Consider the following 18,904-nt stretch of genomic DNA (forward strand, 5'->3'; position numbering starts at 1 on the left):
GACAGCTCACTCTATAAATCTATCTATCATCTTGCTGCCCAGTCAGTAGTACAGTAGTAACTCCTGGCCTTGATATGCCTGCAGTGTTTACACTGATGCTATAGAACCATGGTGATAGGTCACAGCCAGAATCATAGCTGTTCTTCAGCACTGTCATTTTTACAACTACTGCATGCATGCTCAGTCACTCAGTCATGTCCAACTCTTTGCAACCCCATGGACTATAGCCTGCCAGGCTCCTCTGTCCATAGGATTTCCCAGGCAAGAATACTGGAGTGGGTTGCCATTTCCTCCTCCAGGGGATCTTCCGAACCCAGGGATCAGACCACATCTCCTGTGGTTCTGCATTGGCAGGTGGATTTTTTTTTTTTTTTTTTTTTAGCACTGAGCCACCTGAGAAGCCTCACAATTTTTTCTGGACCCTAATTCTGGTAGTCAAGTGTTTTCTGGGAGAAGCACCGGCAATAAGTAGGATGTTAGCAATAACTAAGATCCTAGAGGAAAATTCTGAATATGTGATCCAAAGTCTCCCTTACAGGCTGTGGAGAGAGTTAAGGCAAAGGCCCATCGAGTCAAAATAATTGTTTTCTTAAAAATGTGCGAAGTTTGCTGCTCCATTACTTCCTTTGAGTTTATCCTTCAAAACGAATAGCGGATGGCATCTTAACCTAAGAACAGGCTCTAAAAATCCTAATAATTAGATAATATAAAATGAGAGAACGTGTTTTTTTTAGGTTCAAACACAATTACTATGTCAAATTGACTTTCTATCCACAAAGAAAAATTTACATTTAAGAAATAGCTGTAACTGGGAATTCCCTGGTAGTTCAGTGGTTTAAAAATTCTTAAAAATCTGTTGCTGAGCCAGAGGTGAAACAAAGCCCAGTCTGAGTAAGCAGGTTCTAAGACAGCCAGGGTGGTCTAGGAGTCCACTGCTGAACTTCAATGACTGAGCACTCATGGGAGCCTGTCCAAAGGGATGATACCCCAGATAAGGGGGCCTCCGTCATCTGTGGAATCCACAATCCGATTCTGTATGGCTTGGGTTCTCTTAACCTCCAGTCAAGCAGGCTGAGTTTCATTTTCATTTTATGCCTGCAACCACGTCTACCTACACATCTACGATGTCACCGCTGACTGGTTGAAGTTATCATTTCTCTACATGAACGATCAGCATTATTACATATTTTGAAAGAAGACAACGTTCCATGCATAGAAATTTTGAATTATTTTGTCAAAATTCAAAGTAGATTCCCCCCCACCTGGCATAAATATAAATACTGGAATAGGAAATGACAACCCACTGTAGTATGCTTGTCTGGAAAATTCCATGGAAAGAGGAGCCTAGTGGGCTAAATTTCACGGGATCACAAAGAGTTGGACCTGACTGAGTACACATGCACGCAAGTATAAATACATGCCAGACTGGTGTGGGTCAGCCCCAAATGCGGAAGAGAAAGGACATGGTGAAAAGACTGTGTGGAGCAGCCATGAAGTGCTCAGACTCAGGTGGGGGGCCTGCAGGCCTGGGAGAAACTGGCTGGCTGCGTGTGCTTCTGGGCCCAGGGGTCTTACACAAAGGCTTCAGCAGCCATGAGGGATGTCTGCAGGTACAAAATAAAAGTGTGTTTTTGTCTGAGTATAGTAAGGCAAAAGGAGTCTTAGTTATAAATTGGTGTTTTTCTTCTAGTTTCACTCCTACATATCAAGGGGTTGCCATGGATAGTTTTATCTTTGACTCGGAAGGGCAGCAGTAGTGATCGTTAATCATCATTAGCTTTCAACACAAATGTAGGACCATTGTTCCATTTCTTGGGTGGACCCTGGGATGCTGCAGGGTGAAGGGGGGCTATTTTTTAATGTGATGATTTATATGGAAGCCACAAGAAAAATTAACAAGGCAAAGTGAGGAAAGAGTAAGCCACATTTAAATGTGGAAACAGATCTAGAAATGGCATGTGAATTTCTTTATGACACTTTTTCATTAGGTGAAAAAAGAGGTGAATTTTACAAAGTACTGTGAACTTTTCTTCTGCTGCCAGAACTGAGGCAGAGACCCGTTTCCCAGACACATGTGAGGAGCTGCTCCCAGGGTAAACAGCAACTGCACTGAATTTAGTTTCTTAACACAGTTTCTAGGAAGCAAAAAGTTATTATTTTTTAAAACATAAAATTTAATTTTGTTGAGTGCTTAATTTATGTGTCTAGAGAACACTGTGATTAGGGCCAAAGGCAGAGCTACTGAGATCCTCCTGTGGGCTTAGCACTGACTGGGCATTTAGATATCCCAGGGCCTGCCTCCAAATAATCAAGTCTGCATTTAATCCTCAGGAAAGAGATGTTATAGAAGATAACCCTCAGGACATAAAACCAAGTCTCAGGAAAAATGATCCAAATTTTGAGTTGCTGGTTAAGCTGGTAAGCCAACTATTCTGGTTTGTTCTTTCTTTTTTCTTGAGAGTTTCTCTTAGGAGGAGAAAAAACCCCAAATATAACTGGAGGAGATCCAGCCGGTAGCTTGTTCTTTTGAGTAAGTCCTGATCTGAAAAGAAGTTGAGCCAAGGGGATGGACATGAAACATCTTGGCAACAACAGTCATCTCTGTGCTACTCCATGCTTTTCTAATAGGACGCTAGAAAGGCGTTTAAAGAAATGGTCCACAGACATGAAGGTTCACAGTTTCTAACTGACCCATCAACTGTTGATTGAGTATAATCAATCAATCACTGTTTCTAACTGACTCATCAGCTACGGTCTGATTTCAAATGTTGAGTATAATCAATATAACCTTTAGGGCTGTCTTTCAAAGGGTAGTGGGTGGAGGAGGCATGGACTGGCAGAGGCTTGGTCCTGTGCAGCTGGTTAACACACAGCACATGCGTGCCATCTAGCATTTCTACAGCACACATCTACTTTTACTATCATGTTTCAACCTCAGAATCCTGAAAGGCAGACATTAGAACCCACATTTTGTAGAAGAGGAAGTCAAGTCAGAAAACTTAAATGATTTCCTTAAGGTCAAGCAACAGGCAGAGAGAAAAGTTTGAATCTTGCAGAAGGGTGCTCAGCCCTGGGCTCCTTCCCAACCATGCAACAGCTGGGACCAGTCCACCTACAGTGGATGGTGCCTACAGTCCGCCTACAGTGGACAGTGTCCCTGTGGGCCTCGGCGGCCGCAGGCTCACTCAGCCCCATGTCATCCCCAGGAACCACCCAGGAAGAGGGGGTTTACAACGAAACAAATACGACAGTATCTCCTCTGACCATTGGTGATAATACTGCACAATTGTTTTGTTACCCAAACACAACTCCATATGTCCAACGCACAGTGAGGCCAAACATACCAAAATGTGGGAGTTTGGAGCAGAGAAAAGTTAATCGCAGGGCCAAGCAAGAGACAGGTGGCTCAGGCCTTGAAAACCCCAAACTCCCTGAAATTTCTCAGCAACGTCCTTTTCTAGGAAAGGTGAGGGGGAGTGCGGTTGGTCATTGCAGACTTCTCGGTGTCAGAGCCTTTGTTCTTGAGGTCAGGTCATGGTCAGGTAATGACGTTCCTATAAATTTCTACCAAACAAACATTATCCTCTGTTCTGACAGGAAAGGGCCAGATCCCAAGGCACAACTTTCACCCTACGAGCTCTGGTCTTGGCTGAGAGGAGGCAGATCTCAACTGGTGGCTCCCTCAGGGCCAGGTCCCCAGACCCTGCCCAGCCATCATCACTGAGGGAGCCAGGCACCCAACTGGACTGGCCCACCCTCAGGCTCCTCAGGCCACCCAAATGGCAGGGACAGTTTCTGGAGACTATGTTCCAGGCAGATGGACACTGCCATTAGGTCACAGAGGTGGGGATGGGGGAGACACTCACCACTGCCTCAAGGCCTGGGCTTGGCCAGTGGGCGGCCTTGGTGAGAGCTCCAGAGCCCTGCAGAACAGGGTCCCTGCTGGCCCAAGGCTGGGTGAGCTAGAGAGCCCAGGGAAAAAGCTGAGATCCACCTCTTACCTCACTTTCTACCAGAAGACCACCACTCGGCTGACGGTTGGTGGAATGCTCCCACCAACGGTAGCTTATTGACAGTTGGTTGTTTGTGGGAGGGGCCACTGTGGCACCAACCAATGGCTGAGCAGGAATGCTAACGGTCTCTCATTAGCTGTTGCCTGGTAACAGGGTGGGGTGAGGAGGGTGGCTAGGGTGGGGTGGGGGTGGGGCTAATGGTTCACAGCAATGGCCCCATGCTGAGAGCTATGCTGGGCAGCGCTCTGTTATAGTTTCAAGATAACTGCGAAAGTTTGACAACTGAAGCCTTAAATCAAAATCGTTATAAATATTAGGTAACTCCAGTATTTTAAAGATCACTTCATGGCAAATAGATGGAGAAACAGTGGAAACAGTGACAGATTTTATTTTGGGGGGCTCCAAAATCACTGCCCATGGTGACTGCAGCCATGAAATTAAAAGACGCTTGCTCCTTGGAAGAAACGTTATGACAAACCTAGACAGCATATTGAAAAGCAGAGACATTACTTTTCTAACAAAGGTCCATCTAGTCAAAGCTATGGTTTTTCCAGTAGTCATGTATGGATGTGAGAGTTGGACTATAAAGAAAGCTGAGCGCCAAAGAATTGATGCTTTTGAACTGTGGTGTTGGAGAAGACTCTTGAGAGTCCCTTGGACTGCAAGGAGATCCAACCAGTCCATCCTAAAGGGTATCAGTCCTGAATATTCATTGGAAGGACTGATGCTGAAGCTGAAACTCCAATACTTTGGCCACCTGATGCGAAGAACTGACTCATTTGAAAAGACCCTGATGTTGGGAAAGATTGAAGGTGGGAGGAGAAGGGGACGACAGAGGATGAGATGGTTGGATGGCATCACTGACTCAATGGACATGAGTTTGAGTAAGCTCCAGGAGTTGGTGATGGACGGGAAGGCCTGGCGTGCCACAGTCCATGGGGTCCCAAAGAGTCAGACACGACTGAGCAACTGAACTGAACTGAAATACACACAAAATATAATATGGGCTGTAAGCCAGCTGCCAACGGATATAGATGTAATTTTAAACTCATTGTGCCCACTCAGTCACCCAGTCTTGTCTGACTCTTTGCAACCCTATGGACTGTAGCCCATTAGGCTCCTCTGTCCATGGGATTCTCCAGGCAAGAATACTGGAGTGGGTTGCCATTTCCTCCTCCAGGGGATCTTTCTGACCCAGGGATCGAAACTGTGTCTCCAATGTCTCCTGCATTCCTGTGGATTCTTTACCGCTGAGCCACCAGGGAATTTAAACTGTCTAAATAGGCTTTATATACAATAGGCATGTGTTTGAAAGATTAAAACTAACCAAGAACAGTGTTTATAGTATTTCAAACAGAATGAGGGTTCTGATTCTTCTCTTAAATTATTTTCACATTTTAATTTTAGCGCATGAAATTATGGTTGACATTTCAGGTGCAGATCACATGGCATTAAACATTAGTATTGTTATATTCTATTTGGGGCAGTGTGGGGCAGGGCTGGAGGGGAAAGAGGAAATTGTGTTCTAAGAGTTTTAATCGTTCTAGGTGCAAACACAAGGCCATTAGATTTTTAAAATTTGAATATTGTGATTGTTTTCTATTGTAAAAATACTAATTTTACTACTTCAAAAGTATAAATAGAAAGGAAAGAATCCTAATTTCAGTAAGGAAAATTAATTTTTCCAATCATAAACATAGCACTCAATATCAGGGTGCGGGATTTCTTTACATCAGTGCATGGCTTTTCCCTCAGCATTGCTAAAACAGGACTTTGATATATAGAAAGCATAGAACATCGGGAAACCTAACTACCCAGGAGAGACAATACTTTTTCTTAAACACAGAAAGAAGAGCATGATTTTGGTATTTCATAATACACAGTGGGAAATAACTATTGAATTATTTCATAATGAGAGGTCTAGCTCATTTAGCCTTGTTTACAGGATAATCAATAAAATGCTACTGGGGAAAAAAAATAGGAAAACAATGCACAAACCAAAGGCTTTCTCACCATCACCTCTGTAAGGGCAGAATTCTGCCTTTGTGTCATTGTAGAGCCTACACCTAGCACATGACACTAGATATCTATTCGGATGGATAGATGTATAAAAGTAAATTCTCAACCTGCACCTTTTCAAGATTCAAGAGTCCAAGGCCCATCTCTACTATGGCATCAAGCTGGCCAGTGTGAGGGACAATTTGATAATGGGGACAAGCAGTGGTCAGCAGAGTCCTCCACATTCCCTTATCAAGTTTCCCTTCAGCCCTGCGTATCACGAACCAGAAAGACACCCTCAGAGCAACCGCCTGACTGCTCAATACTTTCATTTCTCTGTCTCCTTTGACCGTCAGGCTTTTTGATGATGGAAGCCTGAAATGAGTCATTACACTTTCCTTCTGAGTTCTTAATGCTTTTCCACAGGAGAGAAAACTCCATCTGGATTCAGCCGAAAAGCGAACCAGAGTCGTCAGAGAACTCTTACAGAGCGAGAGAAAATATGTACAGATGCTGGAAATTGTGAGAGATGTTTATGTGAGGCCACTGAGAGCGGCGCTGTCATCAAACAGAGCCATTCTGAGTGCTGCAAACATCCAGATCATGTTCTCTGATATTCTGCAGATCTTATGTCTCAACAGGTAAACTCTGAATAGCTATATTTTGAAATATTCATTGTGGTATGGGAGGAGCACACACTTGTTTCAAAAAGTTATACAGAGGCTCAGTCATTCTCTGCCCTTTTTGGGGACACTGCCTGATCATCTCACAGGAGAGAGATGATTCTCGACACTGGGCTGCAAACAGTAGTGATGATTCCTGGGGTGTATCCCTGCCTGGACTCAGAGCTATAGTACAAGGAATGGAGTTCAGTGCCTGGTGATTCTATATTCATTATGCTATTTACACAAAAGACAATGGGAAAGGGAGCTGTTCACAGTCATCAGTGTTTGGCTGATCAGTGGGAGAGGACCAGGAGGCTGTAATGGTGCTAAGTCACTAGAATACTTGGCTTAGAGAACCAGAGGCTGGGGATTAGTGTAATAACAGTATATGTATATGGAAGGGTTCAGAGAGAAAACTGATCATTTGCACTGAATAAAGTAAGACAAACTGAGCTTGTGTTTCTCTGCCAGTAACTCTTTAGATAACTTAGACCTAAGTTCCTTAGCTTCAGGGACCCCAGATTCTATAAAAGGAACTAGTGTGCTTCCAGTTTTGAGATTCTGTGATGGCTGAAGAATAACCTTTGATCCAAGGGAAATGGGCTTAGTGGTGGTGATGGCATTCAGCCATTGAAGTGAGTTCAGCACCCTCCTCTGAGGACTGTAAGAAACTGTCCCCAGGCAAAGGGGAGAGAGAACAGTCAGGGCAGCCTCTCCAGGCCAGCCTGGGATCCTGACTCAGCCTCCAAGTCAAACTACTTCCTCCCTTTCCAGCTCTGTGTCAAAGCGAAAGGATCTGACAAAAGCCCCGCCCTAAATGACTGAGTACAAATTTATTTTTTATAAGTTTATAGGCTGTCACTGGTCAATATTTCATAGCCATGCTTTTCTCATGTTGCAGGCGGTTTCTAGATGACCTGAGAGACAGACTACAGGAATGGGGCCCCGCTCACTGTGTGGGAGAAATATTCATAAAGTTTGGAAGCCAGTTGAACACGTATACCAATTTCTTCAACAATTACCCTGTGGTTCTAAAAACTATTGAGAAGGTAACAGATTGAGGAATCGTTTAGGCATTTATTAGACCTTCTGAACTTGCAAGGACTAGAAGGACTAGAATTAGTAGGAAAGACTTCTTTTTTATCCTTGCCTTCCAGATCTCCTCCTCTGGTTTACCGTGAGCTCTTTGAGGATGAGGGAACTGACTGACTTAGTTTCGATCACTAGGGGCTGGCACAGTGCTTGACCCAGCAGTGCCTAGGAACTGGTTGTGGGACTGAAGTAGTCCTCATGCAAATTTCCAGACTCCCACCTGCCCCAGTTACCCTGAGGCTTGGTTATAGGAACATAGTTCACAGTTAGGCAGAAGCAAAACTGTGAACCTTGCTTTCACACTGCCTCTACAGCCCGTGTGGTGAGTCCAGCTCTCTCATGGAGAAAAGGAATTCATAATCATGTGTTGGAATAATGACACTCAATGTGTGAAATCTCACGATAAAATAAGGAATTCCTTTGTCTTGTATTCCCCGGCAAGTGCCTTTTAAACAGTTGTCTTTGTTGTGACAATGTGTATGTAGTCTGAGCAGGACTATGCAGCTCTCATCTGTGCCCCTTGCTGCTCTCATTGGGATCTCCTCTGATGACAATAAGATACTTCTTTTCCCTCCTCGGCTTCTATGAAAAAGGCAGCAGGAGGGGCACCTTGGGACGTGGTGGTGCCCTCTGCCCTGTCCCTGTGTCCACTGTGGCCCTGCCCTCCTGTCTGCCCTGAGGCCCTGAAGTAAAGGCCTGGGGCTGGGAGGTCTCTGAACATTTCCTGACCTCAGACATCTCCCTTTATCGTCTTCTTCCTGCTCCACCTGGGGAGTTTAAGCTCTGCTGGGCAACTCGATTATGTGAAAGTCGCATGAATAAAGCAGTGTCATAGAACTGACCTTTGGGACAAGAATTGAACAAAGCATCACATGTTATCATAGCAGACTGGTGCCAGCAATTTTATAGTTATGGATAATAATGTGTCTATTTCAGTAGTGTGGGGGTGCATATAAGTAAGTACTCAGTAAATGTTAGCTATTAATATTATTGAAATCAGTGACTATTTGATTTCTAGAAATTAGAATTACTGGCATCTGAGAAAAATGAGGTGACTTCCTGGGGGCTGTAATGGTGATGAATAATGCATTTTAAAACAGATTTTAAGTACAAAGGAGCACCTTCTTAATGTTATTGTGGAAAACATGCTTAACGGCAGAATTACACACCAATGCCTACACTTAACACTTACTGTATGCCAGGCACTCTATGGATAGGATTTCTGCCCCTTCCCCAGCCCCTCACCAAAAGAGTTAGCTATGACATCCATGAGAAACTGAGGCTCAGAGGAGTTAAGTAAGCTTGACAAAGTCACACAGAATTAGGTAAAATTAAATTAGAAAATAAATTAGAATTCTAATTCAGGCCTACCTGCAGGCAAAGTCCATTTTCATTTTTCTATACTGATTAAGTTCAATGACTAGGGTTAATTTATAGTATAATTAATACACTATACTTAGGATATCAGGAAGCACCTATAGTATTAATAGCACTGTGATTAGGTGTAGATGTTGCCCTTTTGCTTTGAGCGCTTCACAGATTATGCTTGTCTGGTGAAATAGAAACGACACTTCACAACTGTCTTACAGAATTTTGACAATATAACTCTCACCTTTAGTGCAGAGAAATGATACCAGCATTCCGAGCTTTCCTGAAGAGGCATGATAAGACCATTGTTACCAAAATGCTGAGGTAAGCTCTGAGGGAGAGCACAGCTAGGGCACCCCAAGGACTGGTGTTCTGTGGCTTCAGAAAGGGACCAGAGCTCCCTTCTCTCTGTGCCTCCTACAGTCTTCCGGAGCTGTTTTTGTACCCATCCCGAAGATTTGAAGAATATATTCATCTTCTCTATGCTCTGAGGCTTCACACTCCTGCAGAACATATTGACCGTGGAAACTTGACCACTGCAATTGACCAAATCAAAAATTACAAAGGCTACATAGATCAGGTTGGTTGCTGTTAAGAGTCTGTGTCCTTTAAAATTGTTATAATGCTTTTGTGGTACTCTGACTCAAAGATTCCGAAATCCCTTAGCCTCTTGGGGTTCTCTTCAAGCTTTTTCATCCTTTTAATGCTAAATCATTGTATTCAGTGATATTGGGCACTGAGGGCCTTTATTCTAAACCAGATAATGTTTTCAGATATCTCTATAAGTACCCTTATACAGATTAAAAAAAGAGCAAACCTCTTTGTTTCCTGAAAGTACTTCTTAATGTATTAATCAACTTTCCTGCCTAAGAAAGTACAGCAATCACAATTATTCTCTGCAAGATTTGATCATCTTGGAGTATAGGACTACCATTCTGAACATGTCATTGTGATGGGCACACAGCCCAGGAGTCTGGGCTGAATGGAAACAGTAACACAGTACACCCAGAAAAAAACTTTTTGAACAGAGTCTTGCCACTTGCCTCTTTGTTTTAAAACACTGGGTACAGGATATTGAGATTCTTATGATAGTTTATGAAAATACAATGTTATCAAGTGCCATAATATATTTTAATCTATTTTTATGTATAAAAATATCACAATTTCAGTTTGTCTAAAATCACCTTCTTTTCTAGATGAAGAGGAACATCAATATGAAAGATCACCTGTTAGACATACAGAGACTCATCTGGGGGTGCCCTGTACGTATTCTAATGAACTTGCTACATCTCATACTCAAAAAGGAGATGTAGAGATTCTGATTCAGCTAACATCTGTTGAGTGCCTGTTGTGTGCCAGGTTCTGCCAAGCTCTCATATTCCACATCCTTGTTATCTGCAAGGATGCTAGATGAGAAGAGGCACAAGTGGGCTGGACCCCATCCCATGATTTCTCTGTAGTCTTAGCACCTTGCTTGGTACTACAGAGCTCATGACCCCCTTTGAGGAATGGGGCCATGTCTTTATTGTTTTCTATTTCCCTGCATATAATATCTGCTGCAGGATTCTGCCCACTGAGAACATCTGTGAAAATCCTGGAAGTCCTCTGTTGGTTATGTTACCTATGGAATATCGTCTGACTCATTCTACTTTCCTTCTCACTGCCTTGCCTACCACCTTATGATCAAACCACATAGACATACTCACAATTCTCTAATGTCAGCCTCTCCTTACACATTTGTTTTGCTCATGCTCTTCCCTCTCAGAAATTGCCTTCTTTTTCTGCTCCACTGGATAAACTCCTATTTGTACTTTAAAGATCCAGTTCAAGTATCATCTGCCTTGAAAAGTTTCCCCTGACATTTCCAGGTGTGAATTGCCCCTTCCTAGGTATTCTCAACATCCTGAATCTCCCTGTCACACTTTCTTACAGTCCTTTATCCACAAGATTGGGAGCTCCATCAGGTATGAACTAGTGTCTTCTAGTGTTCAGCATATAGCGGGAGTTTAATATGTGAATTATATTGATTTAAAGTATCAGTCGATTGTGTTTTTATTTGGCCAAATTGAGGAAGCAAAATGCAGTTGTTTTGCCTAATTTAGATCTGCATATTTTGAAAGGGAAAAACTAATGGGATTGATTTGGATTACAGAAAATCCAAAAATCTTGGGACTCACAGAGTCCACAGAACTTTATCTCTGGATCACTATACGCCCCAAGTGATCATCTCCATGGCTAGATCAGTAAAAGAGCCTGACATCTTAATTTGTAACATTTCATTCACTTTCTTTTCTTGATAGATCCCTTCTGACTCACCCACATCCTCACTTTATTTTTGGTAGTAGGAAAGCATTTATAATAAAAAAAAATAATTTCAATTTAAAAATTAGACAACTCCCTCAAGTATAGTTTTAAAAACAATCCTTTTTTCATAACTGAACTGAGTTCTACTCAACACTTACATCTTTTGGGATATGATTATTCAGTAGTGAGACTCATTTTATAAAAAAATATATGTATTTCTAATTCTTTTTATTTCATAGACTCTATCAAAAGCAAACAGATATCTGATTAGGGTTCAAGATGTGGCCCAACTTCACTGCTGTGATGAGGACATAAGTTTCTATTTAAGGTAAATATTCAACTATCCTATGGCTATGAGTGTGCCTTACTTATCTTGTACCCAGAATCCAGTACAATGTCTGTCATATTGTAAATATGCAATAACTCTTTGTGTTGATCCGGAAAGTTTCAAACACACCCCTCTGAGACGATGTAAGGTGTTTATCACCTTACTCACATTCCAGGCAGCTACTTCGCAGAATGGAAGAAACTAAACTGTCATTGCCTGGGCCACTAACTTGAGACATGGGATTTCTGGTTTGGTCACTTTCCTACTGAGAGGAGAGCTGATGTGAGATATCACATGGATGATCTGCTCAACTCTAAGAAAGAGAAGACCAGTTAATTATCTGCAGTTAGTTACTGAGGTCAGCACTCGAAAGGTCTCACCGTATGACCACCATTGTATTGAGGTCTCACATGTCTAGTTTGCACAGTGCTCACAGTAGTGTAAAAACTATTGTGATGCAAAGGTGCTAACATTTCCTTTTCTCCTTTAGAACAAGGATGGGCAAACTTTTTCTGTAAAGGGTCAGATGGTAAGTAGTCTAGGTCTTTCTTGCCAAATGATATCTGTGGCAACTACTTAACTTTGCCATTGTAGCACAAAAGCAGCTACATAAATACAATACATAATGATTAATATGATCTTCATAAACAATACAGTATATAAATGGACAAGTGTAGTTGTGTCCCAATAAAACTTTATTGACAAAAAGCAAGGAGTGGGGCCATCGTTTTTAAATTCTTGCTTTAGAAAATTGTTTGCCAATCTATGTTTTCAGTATTAATGGAAAAATGGTAGCTCCACGAAGAGCAACCAAATGCAGAGGAATTAATTCCAATAAAAGAAATGAAAATCAGATTGCCTGTTATTTCAATGAATATTTCACTGAATGTTTCCCAAAGGCCCAGGATGGGATTTGGGGTGGAGGAGAGGTTGGAATAAACCAGTCCCTTCACCTCGATTTAACCAGTCCCTTAAATGAAAATCAAATCACACAATTGTGTCACTTTTCTCACTGTCAGTGTTTTTGTTTTCTCGTTTTGTTGTTTTTGGTCCGGAACAACAGAAATATGAGTTACAAGAGAAGGAAACTAGATATCAAGTCAGCAATTCGAAACACGTCAGTGTAGTGGGACACATGCTAAGGATTATTCCAGCTTTTTATTATTAATTTTACCTTCATATATTCATTCTCAGACACTCTTCCTTTATCTTTATCTAAGTCCATATTTTTGACTGACAGAATTTGCTCTGGGGAGAGTCATTTTAGAGCTAGGAAACCTGGAGGCATTTGTCCCTCTGTAGATATAACCCACGTAGTTTTGGATTAAGCTTTTATGTACCTTGGAACTTTGACATTTTCATGTGTGACTTTAAACTTGCTGATTTTTTAAGCATTTTTGTTTACTTTTGTTCTCCTTCTAATGGGGTGTCGCCAAGCGCAAAAGTGGAGCCTCTAAGACTGGTGAATAGAGGCACGACTTTAGATCACCAAACAGAGCCATCCACTGCTCAAACCCTGAGTCCTCCTGAGGACAAACATCACTAAACTAGAGTATGTGTATTGTTAACTTTACTTTTAGCTTACCCAAAGGGACCTATAGTCATTGACCAGGAAACTGGGCACTGGGAGAAGAGAAATACCCAGATTTCTCAGGGGTACAGGACTCTGGCTCTGAATTGACTTTTATCCTGGCAACTGCCAAAAGCCACTGTGATCTACTAGTCAGAATGTGGATGATGAGGACAAGGTGATAAACCGAGTTTTGACTCAGGTCAGCTCACAGAAGCTTCCCTCATGACTCAGACAGTAAAGAATCTGCTTGCACTGCTGGACACCCAGATTCGATCCCTGGGTTGGGAAGATCCCGTGGAGAAGGGAATGGCTACCCACTCCAGTATTCCTGCCTGGAAAATCCCATGGACAGAGGAGCCTGGCAGGCTACAGTCCATGGCGTTGCAGAGTCGGACACGACTGAGTGACTAACACTTAGCTCACAGAACCAATGACGTACTGTTATCTGTTCGTGCCAAAGTTTATGCTCGAAAAATTAAAGCTTTATGTATTTATGGAAGTTGGATACTTTGTTTATTGGCCTGGCTAATATATTAATAGTGATTAAATAATGACAAAACACTTCTAGAATGGTGTTAAGAATTTAAACTATGTTTGGCATAGTCATTGAGTCTATTTGTGAAAAAGCAAAGAAACCCTGTCCAGGTTCAAGGAAAACACTCTACCCGTGGAGTTGGTTCTTCTGAATCTGAGCAGCAGCAGTTTTCTGAAATTTGAGTAGGATCCAGAGTTTCCATTTCAGTTGTTCCATTATGTCAATGTGAAAGGCAAAATTATTTGTTTTTACATATGTAGAAGAATAAAGGTTTCTTAAAAAGGGTTCTGGTGTTTTTTGTCTTTGGATGAAACTTGTTGAAGCTCTTGGTGAGTATAAATGGCTTTTGGAAAGCTTCTTCCTAGGCAAAATTCATTTATATGTATTTTAAATAGCACTTTTCTAATCAGATTAAAATAATAAAAACCTCTTTGTGCATTTATCTTTCCCTGCTCACGTCCTCAGGTTACAAGTGGCCTCAACTCCAAGTTCAATAAATGTGCCTGCTCCTTCCCTCCTCTGGGCCATCCACCCACCCAGTCCAAGTGGGTCACGCAATTAGAATTCTCCTTCATTTAACTTACTTTCAATGCTATCCCTTCCAAAGGGAAAAAACCAAACATGTTTACCAAAGCAAACACCCCTTTCAAAGCTACATCTTCAAAGCACTCTGGTAGGCACATTTCCTGGCCATTCAGAAAGGCAAAGTTTTATTACAGCTTTTAACCATTTTTCTCAAATGATATGATTCTTATCAGTAATAAGAGTAAAAATATTGCCAAAGAAGGGTCACAAACATAGGTGGAATTCTTTTGCCTTACGTGGCCATTCAGCACATACAGCTCACCAAATACTGATCTAAATGCACCCCCTTTCTTGCTTCCCCTTTCCCTCACCCCTACTTCTATTTGCTTCCTTATTCTCAGAATAACCTATCAACTTAATCTGGAACATTATTTCTTGCAAACTATCAGTAAATATGAAGCACTCCACTCCTTCCAGCCTAAATCACAGATATGGGAAGGAAATGTTTGAAAAAGGAAGGTGGCTCCAGTGGCTGGATGACCGCTGCATTTCTAACTCTCCACACACCTAACATGACCTGTACCCCCAACACTCTCCCAAGAGCTGAACCTGAAGCAAAGCACTCTTTAAAAATGTCTAAACTCTTTTAAAAATGTCTAAACCACTCCCTCTCCCAATCTAGTCTTTTGCCCACTCTGTGGGCACAGCTGTAGTGCCTCAATATTCTCAAGTGTGGTTGGCGAATCAGCATCACCAGGGAGCTGTTAGAAACACAGAATCTCAGGCTAGTCTAGTTCTACTGAATTTGCATTTTAACAAAAGTCTCTGGGTAATTCAGATGCATAGTAAAGTTTGTACAAGTCAGAGCCATTATAATACAGAGTGGATTCTAAATGTGAATTATAGTAGCTTTTATGGAAAACAACCTGTCAGTCTTTGGTAAAAATATATGTACCATTTGGCCAATCAATCCTACTCTTGGGAACCCTATCTGACAGAAATATCAGCGCATGTAAGGAGTCTGTTTATATGTAAGGAACTGGTTTTTTCAAACGTTGCTCACAGTGGCAATAAAGAAAAAACAAAGGAAACGAGGGAGGGAAGAAGGAAGAAAGAGACCTGAGCCTGCAAACAAAGAAATGCCCACTAGTGAGGGAAGAGTTAGAAAACTGATGGTCCATCCATGCTACTATTTGGTCATTAAAAAGAACTTAAAGTGATTTCTATTGCTGAGAAAAGCAAGAAGAGAGCCTGGAATAATACTTAAAACAACCTACCTGTAAATAGATGCATACATAGGTACATATGTGAGTGACTACTTGAATGGGTTAAAAAAAAAGTGGAAAGATTATATACTGTTTGGTAAGTTGGGTAACATAAGTGGAGGGAGGAGTGAGCCAAAGAAAAAGTGAAACACAACAGTAGTACACTAAAACAACCGACTGTATATACTGATGGAACTGTGTCACTTCTGTACAACTTTATCTGGATCTAACTCAACAATTTAAAAATTAAACACAGATGATGAAGATAAAAAATAAAGAGAATTCCTCTGAGTAAACCGGTCAACTGAGTTGCTTGCTTAGAGTAACTTCCTGAGGGCTTCTTGATGCTTCTAAGAGAAAAACATTTTTGGGGGCTATCCTCCATCAAAGTAACAAGCTTGCTGCACTTGGGCACTCCTGGTGCTGGACAGAGATTGGGGGCACGGGGTGAGGCTCTCCCAAGTTCCTCCCTTGTACATCATTTGATGCTTGGTTGAGTACTCCCATGAGATAACCCACACCAGCGCACAGTGAAATCTGCTAACCACTGTGATCTGGCACCATCTGCAGAAAACCAGAGAGGACACTAGATGGAGGTTGGGGACCAAAAAATGCCTACCACTGACCATGGTAGCAATCTCAGTAGAATTGAAGAGCTACTTAAATCCAACTTTTCATCAATTTCTCTCCAACTGATATTAGAAAATTCTCTATTTCCTACTTAGCAAATGCTTTTCTTGTCCCTCCTTTCCACTTAAGACAGTGCACACCTGATTCTTGTTTCTCTCTAACCCAACCTGTTACCCTTAAAGATGAAACCAAACTAAATGAAAACATTTCCCCCAGATTGTCTAAGTACATCAAACGCAAAATACTAACACAGCTTTAACCTGACTTGTGTTGTAACACTGGGAAAATCCAGGGTTCATTTTTTCCTGCATCGATTGGATACTGTCCAATGGATAAGCTCAAATCATTCCACCAGAAAGCCCGAGGCCCACCCACATGACTGGTTTGTGAGACAGAGGGACTACTCACACCAGGAGAAAAATATACAGAGAACTTCAATAAGTCAGTCCAAAGGTCTGAGGTGGGGAAAAACCCTGACCATGAGCTTATCAATGTAAAGATGGTGAACTGTGTAACAAATCACATATGTATGCATACGTAAAATTAAACTGCTCTTTCTCTTTTTTAAACCAGGCTCTATGAACATACCTGTGATCTCAGTCTTTTCCTCTTCAATGATGCACTGCTTGTTTCTAGTCGGGGTACATCTCATACTCCATTTGAAAGGACTTCAAAATCAACCTACCAATTCATTGCATCAGTGGCACTTCATAGGTTAATCATAGAAGACATACCAGATTCCAAATGTATGTATTCTATTCCTCCTAAGAGATAATCCCTTTAAGAAGCTATATTATATAAAACTCATTAGTTATTAAAATAGAAAAACAGGAAGAGAACTGGAATTTGCATTTGCAAATAACTGCCCAAGTATTTTTAGGATCTCATTAATGTAAACTTTCCTCTACCTTTGAAATAGCGAAAGAAAGGAATGCTGGCATTGTCAGACACATATGCTACACATTAGGAAAATAGCTTTCCAAAGTCACAAAGGGAGACATAACCCTGTATCATTGCCAGGGAAGTTGGAGTCCTTAACCACTACCTTCTATTGCTTATAGATGTTACAATTCTTATCTATTACTTCCATTATACTAGGACTAAGTGATTATTGCAGATTTGACTGTACTTTTTTTCTGTAAGTTTGCATTTACAAGTTCTCTAAAGGATGCATTTGCAAATGATGTTTAGTAACAAACATTTAACTCATAATAATCTCAAAAGAAGTAATTTACAAAAAGAAATCCTACTTAAACCTACCGTACCTTTTAGTTTTTATCTTACACTCCTTCCCAATCTTAAAAAGATCTGTATCTCTTTTCCTGTATTTCTGTTAGGCCAGGCAATCTGAATGTTAACACCTTTTGTTCCAGTATTTTTCACTGCATGTGAAGGTAGGACTTACGGGTGAAGTTAGAATCAAGATCTTGGAGAAGGAACTAATCTAAAAAGAGTTGCTTTCCATTAGCTTTGGCTTCATTTAAAATCTGAGCATGAGAAAAATTGAACACTAAATGTGGGAATAAATATTTTCACCTGTTGAGAAATAAATATTTTCAAACTCAGGTAAAAAGGGTTAGTTACCCATAATGTGCATGACATGTCTCCTTCCATCTCCCCTTAATCAGCTGTGCTCTATGTCAGAACATCATAATGTAAGCTAAAAGTGGGCATTCAGCTAAGTCGTCAGCTTCATTCTGTCCTGGTGCGCATACCAGGGTGGCCAAGGTCCAGCTCTCGGCATCTTTTATCTACAATAACTCTTGTAAAGACCTCTACCGGTTCCAGTTCCTTCTGAAATTAAAGAATATCATGTCATCTATTACTTTACAAATAATTGGTAATTATAATTAAACAATTATAAAGACAAGTTTATTTTAGACTATATTTGAATTATTCAGTAATTTAGGAAGTTATATTCTAAACTGGATTTGTGTTTGAAACTTTAATTTTCAAAAAGTCTTCAAGATGACTTGATCAACTCTTGAATTTTAAAACATTTTCTCCTTTTGATTGTTACCTATAAAAATTAATTTATGTATTTCAAATATTTTTACAGTTATCAAGAATGCATTTATTCTTCAAGGTCCAAAACATGAATGGATTTGTGCAACAGAAGTTGAGGATGATAAATTTCTATGGTTGTCTGTACTCCAAAATGCCATCAAAAGTAGTATGGAAAAGTGAGTCTGGACTTCAAACACCAGGGGTGCCAACCTGCCCTGACAAAGACAGCATGTTGTCTTCTGTTCCAGAAGATCCAGTAAGAAGCAGAATAATGGTTCATCATGGATGATCAGTGGATGAACTAGGGGGACTCATAACGTTCCTCCTAACTTTTAAACTTTATCATCTATGCTCAATTAAGTGAAATGGACAATAAAAATTTGAATATAAAAGTTTGAACCACTTCTTTTGATAGTTGTTTTTCATGGACAGTATTATTTAATCTGACTGACAAAACCTAAGACTGAATAAGGATATTGAGTATTTAAAGATTTGTTTTCTGATCTAATGAAAAATAAAGTCATAATGAAAAGTCTTAAATAATCAGTCTAGAGAAATGTCTTAATCTGTTGGTGATTTACCAATTATCAACATCCTTTAA

The 18,904-nt window shown here is 40.9% G+C and overlaps 2 protein-coding genes across 6 annotated transcripts in view; one reads left to right on the forward strand and one right to left on the reverse strand.

Annotated features, from left to right (window-relative positions):
- NHSL1 (NHS like 1) overlaps window positions 1-4,048 on the reverse strand; it is a 400,302-nt gene extending 396,254 nt beyond the window's left edge. For both annotated transcript variants that reach the window (XM_081528899.1, XM_081528896.1), the window contains exon 1: window positions 4,002-4,048. The gene's annotated coding sequence lies outside the window, so the exon portion shown is untranslated. The remainder of the gene's footprint in view (window positions 1-4,001) is intronic.
- ECT2L (epithelial cell transforming 2 like) overlaps window positions 1-18,702 on the forward strand; it is a 71,818-nt gene extending 53,116 nt beyond the window's left edge. For all 4 annotated transcript variants that reach the window (XM_081528915.1, XM_081528913.1, XM_081528917.1 and 1 more), the window contains 9 exons: window positions 2,332-2,418; window positions 6,438-6,652; window positions 7,578-7,725; window positions 9,387-9,460; window positions 9,560-9,716; window positions 10,333-10,398; window positions 11,680-11,768; window positions 16,870-17,042; window positions 18,356-18,702. In XM_081528915.1, the coding sequence (XP_081385041.1) occupies window positions 2,332-2,418; window positions 6,438-6,652; window positions 7,578-7,725; window positions 9,387-9,460; window positions 9,560-9,716; window positions 10,333-10,398; window positions 11,680-11,768; window positions 16,870-17,042; window positions 18,356-18,483 (1,137 nt within the window). In that variant the 3' untranslated portion in view covers window positions 18,484-18,702. The remainder of the gene's footprint in view (window positions 1-2,331; window positions 2,419-6,437; window positions 6,653-7,577; window positions 7,726-9,386; window positions 9,461-9,559; window positions 9,717-10,332; window positions 10,399-11,679; window positions 11,769-16,869; window positions 17,043-18,355) is intronic.
- Window positions 18,703-18,904: the final 202 nt, after the last annotated feature.

Source organism: Giraffa tippelskirchi, chromosome 9 (genome assembly GCF_054371585.1).
Source record: "Giraffa tippelskirchi isolate mGirTip1 chromosome 9, T2T-mGirTip1v1.2.pri, whole genome shotgun sequence".
In the NCBI taxonomy this organism is placed as follows: Eukaryota; Metazoa; Chordata; class Mammalia; order Artiodactyla; family Giraffidae; genus Giraffa; species Giraffa tippelskirchi.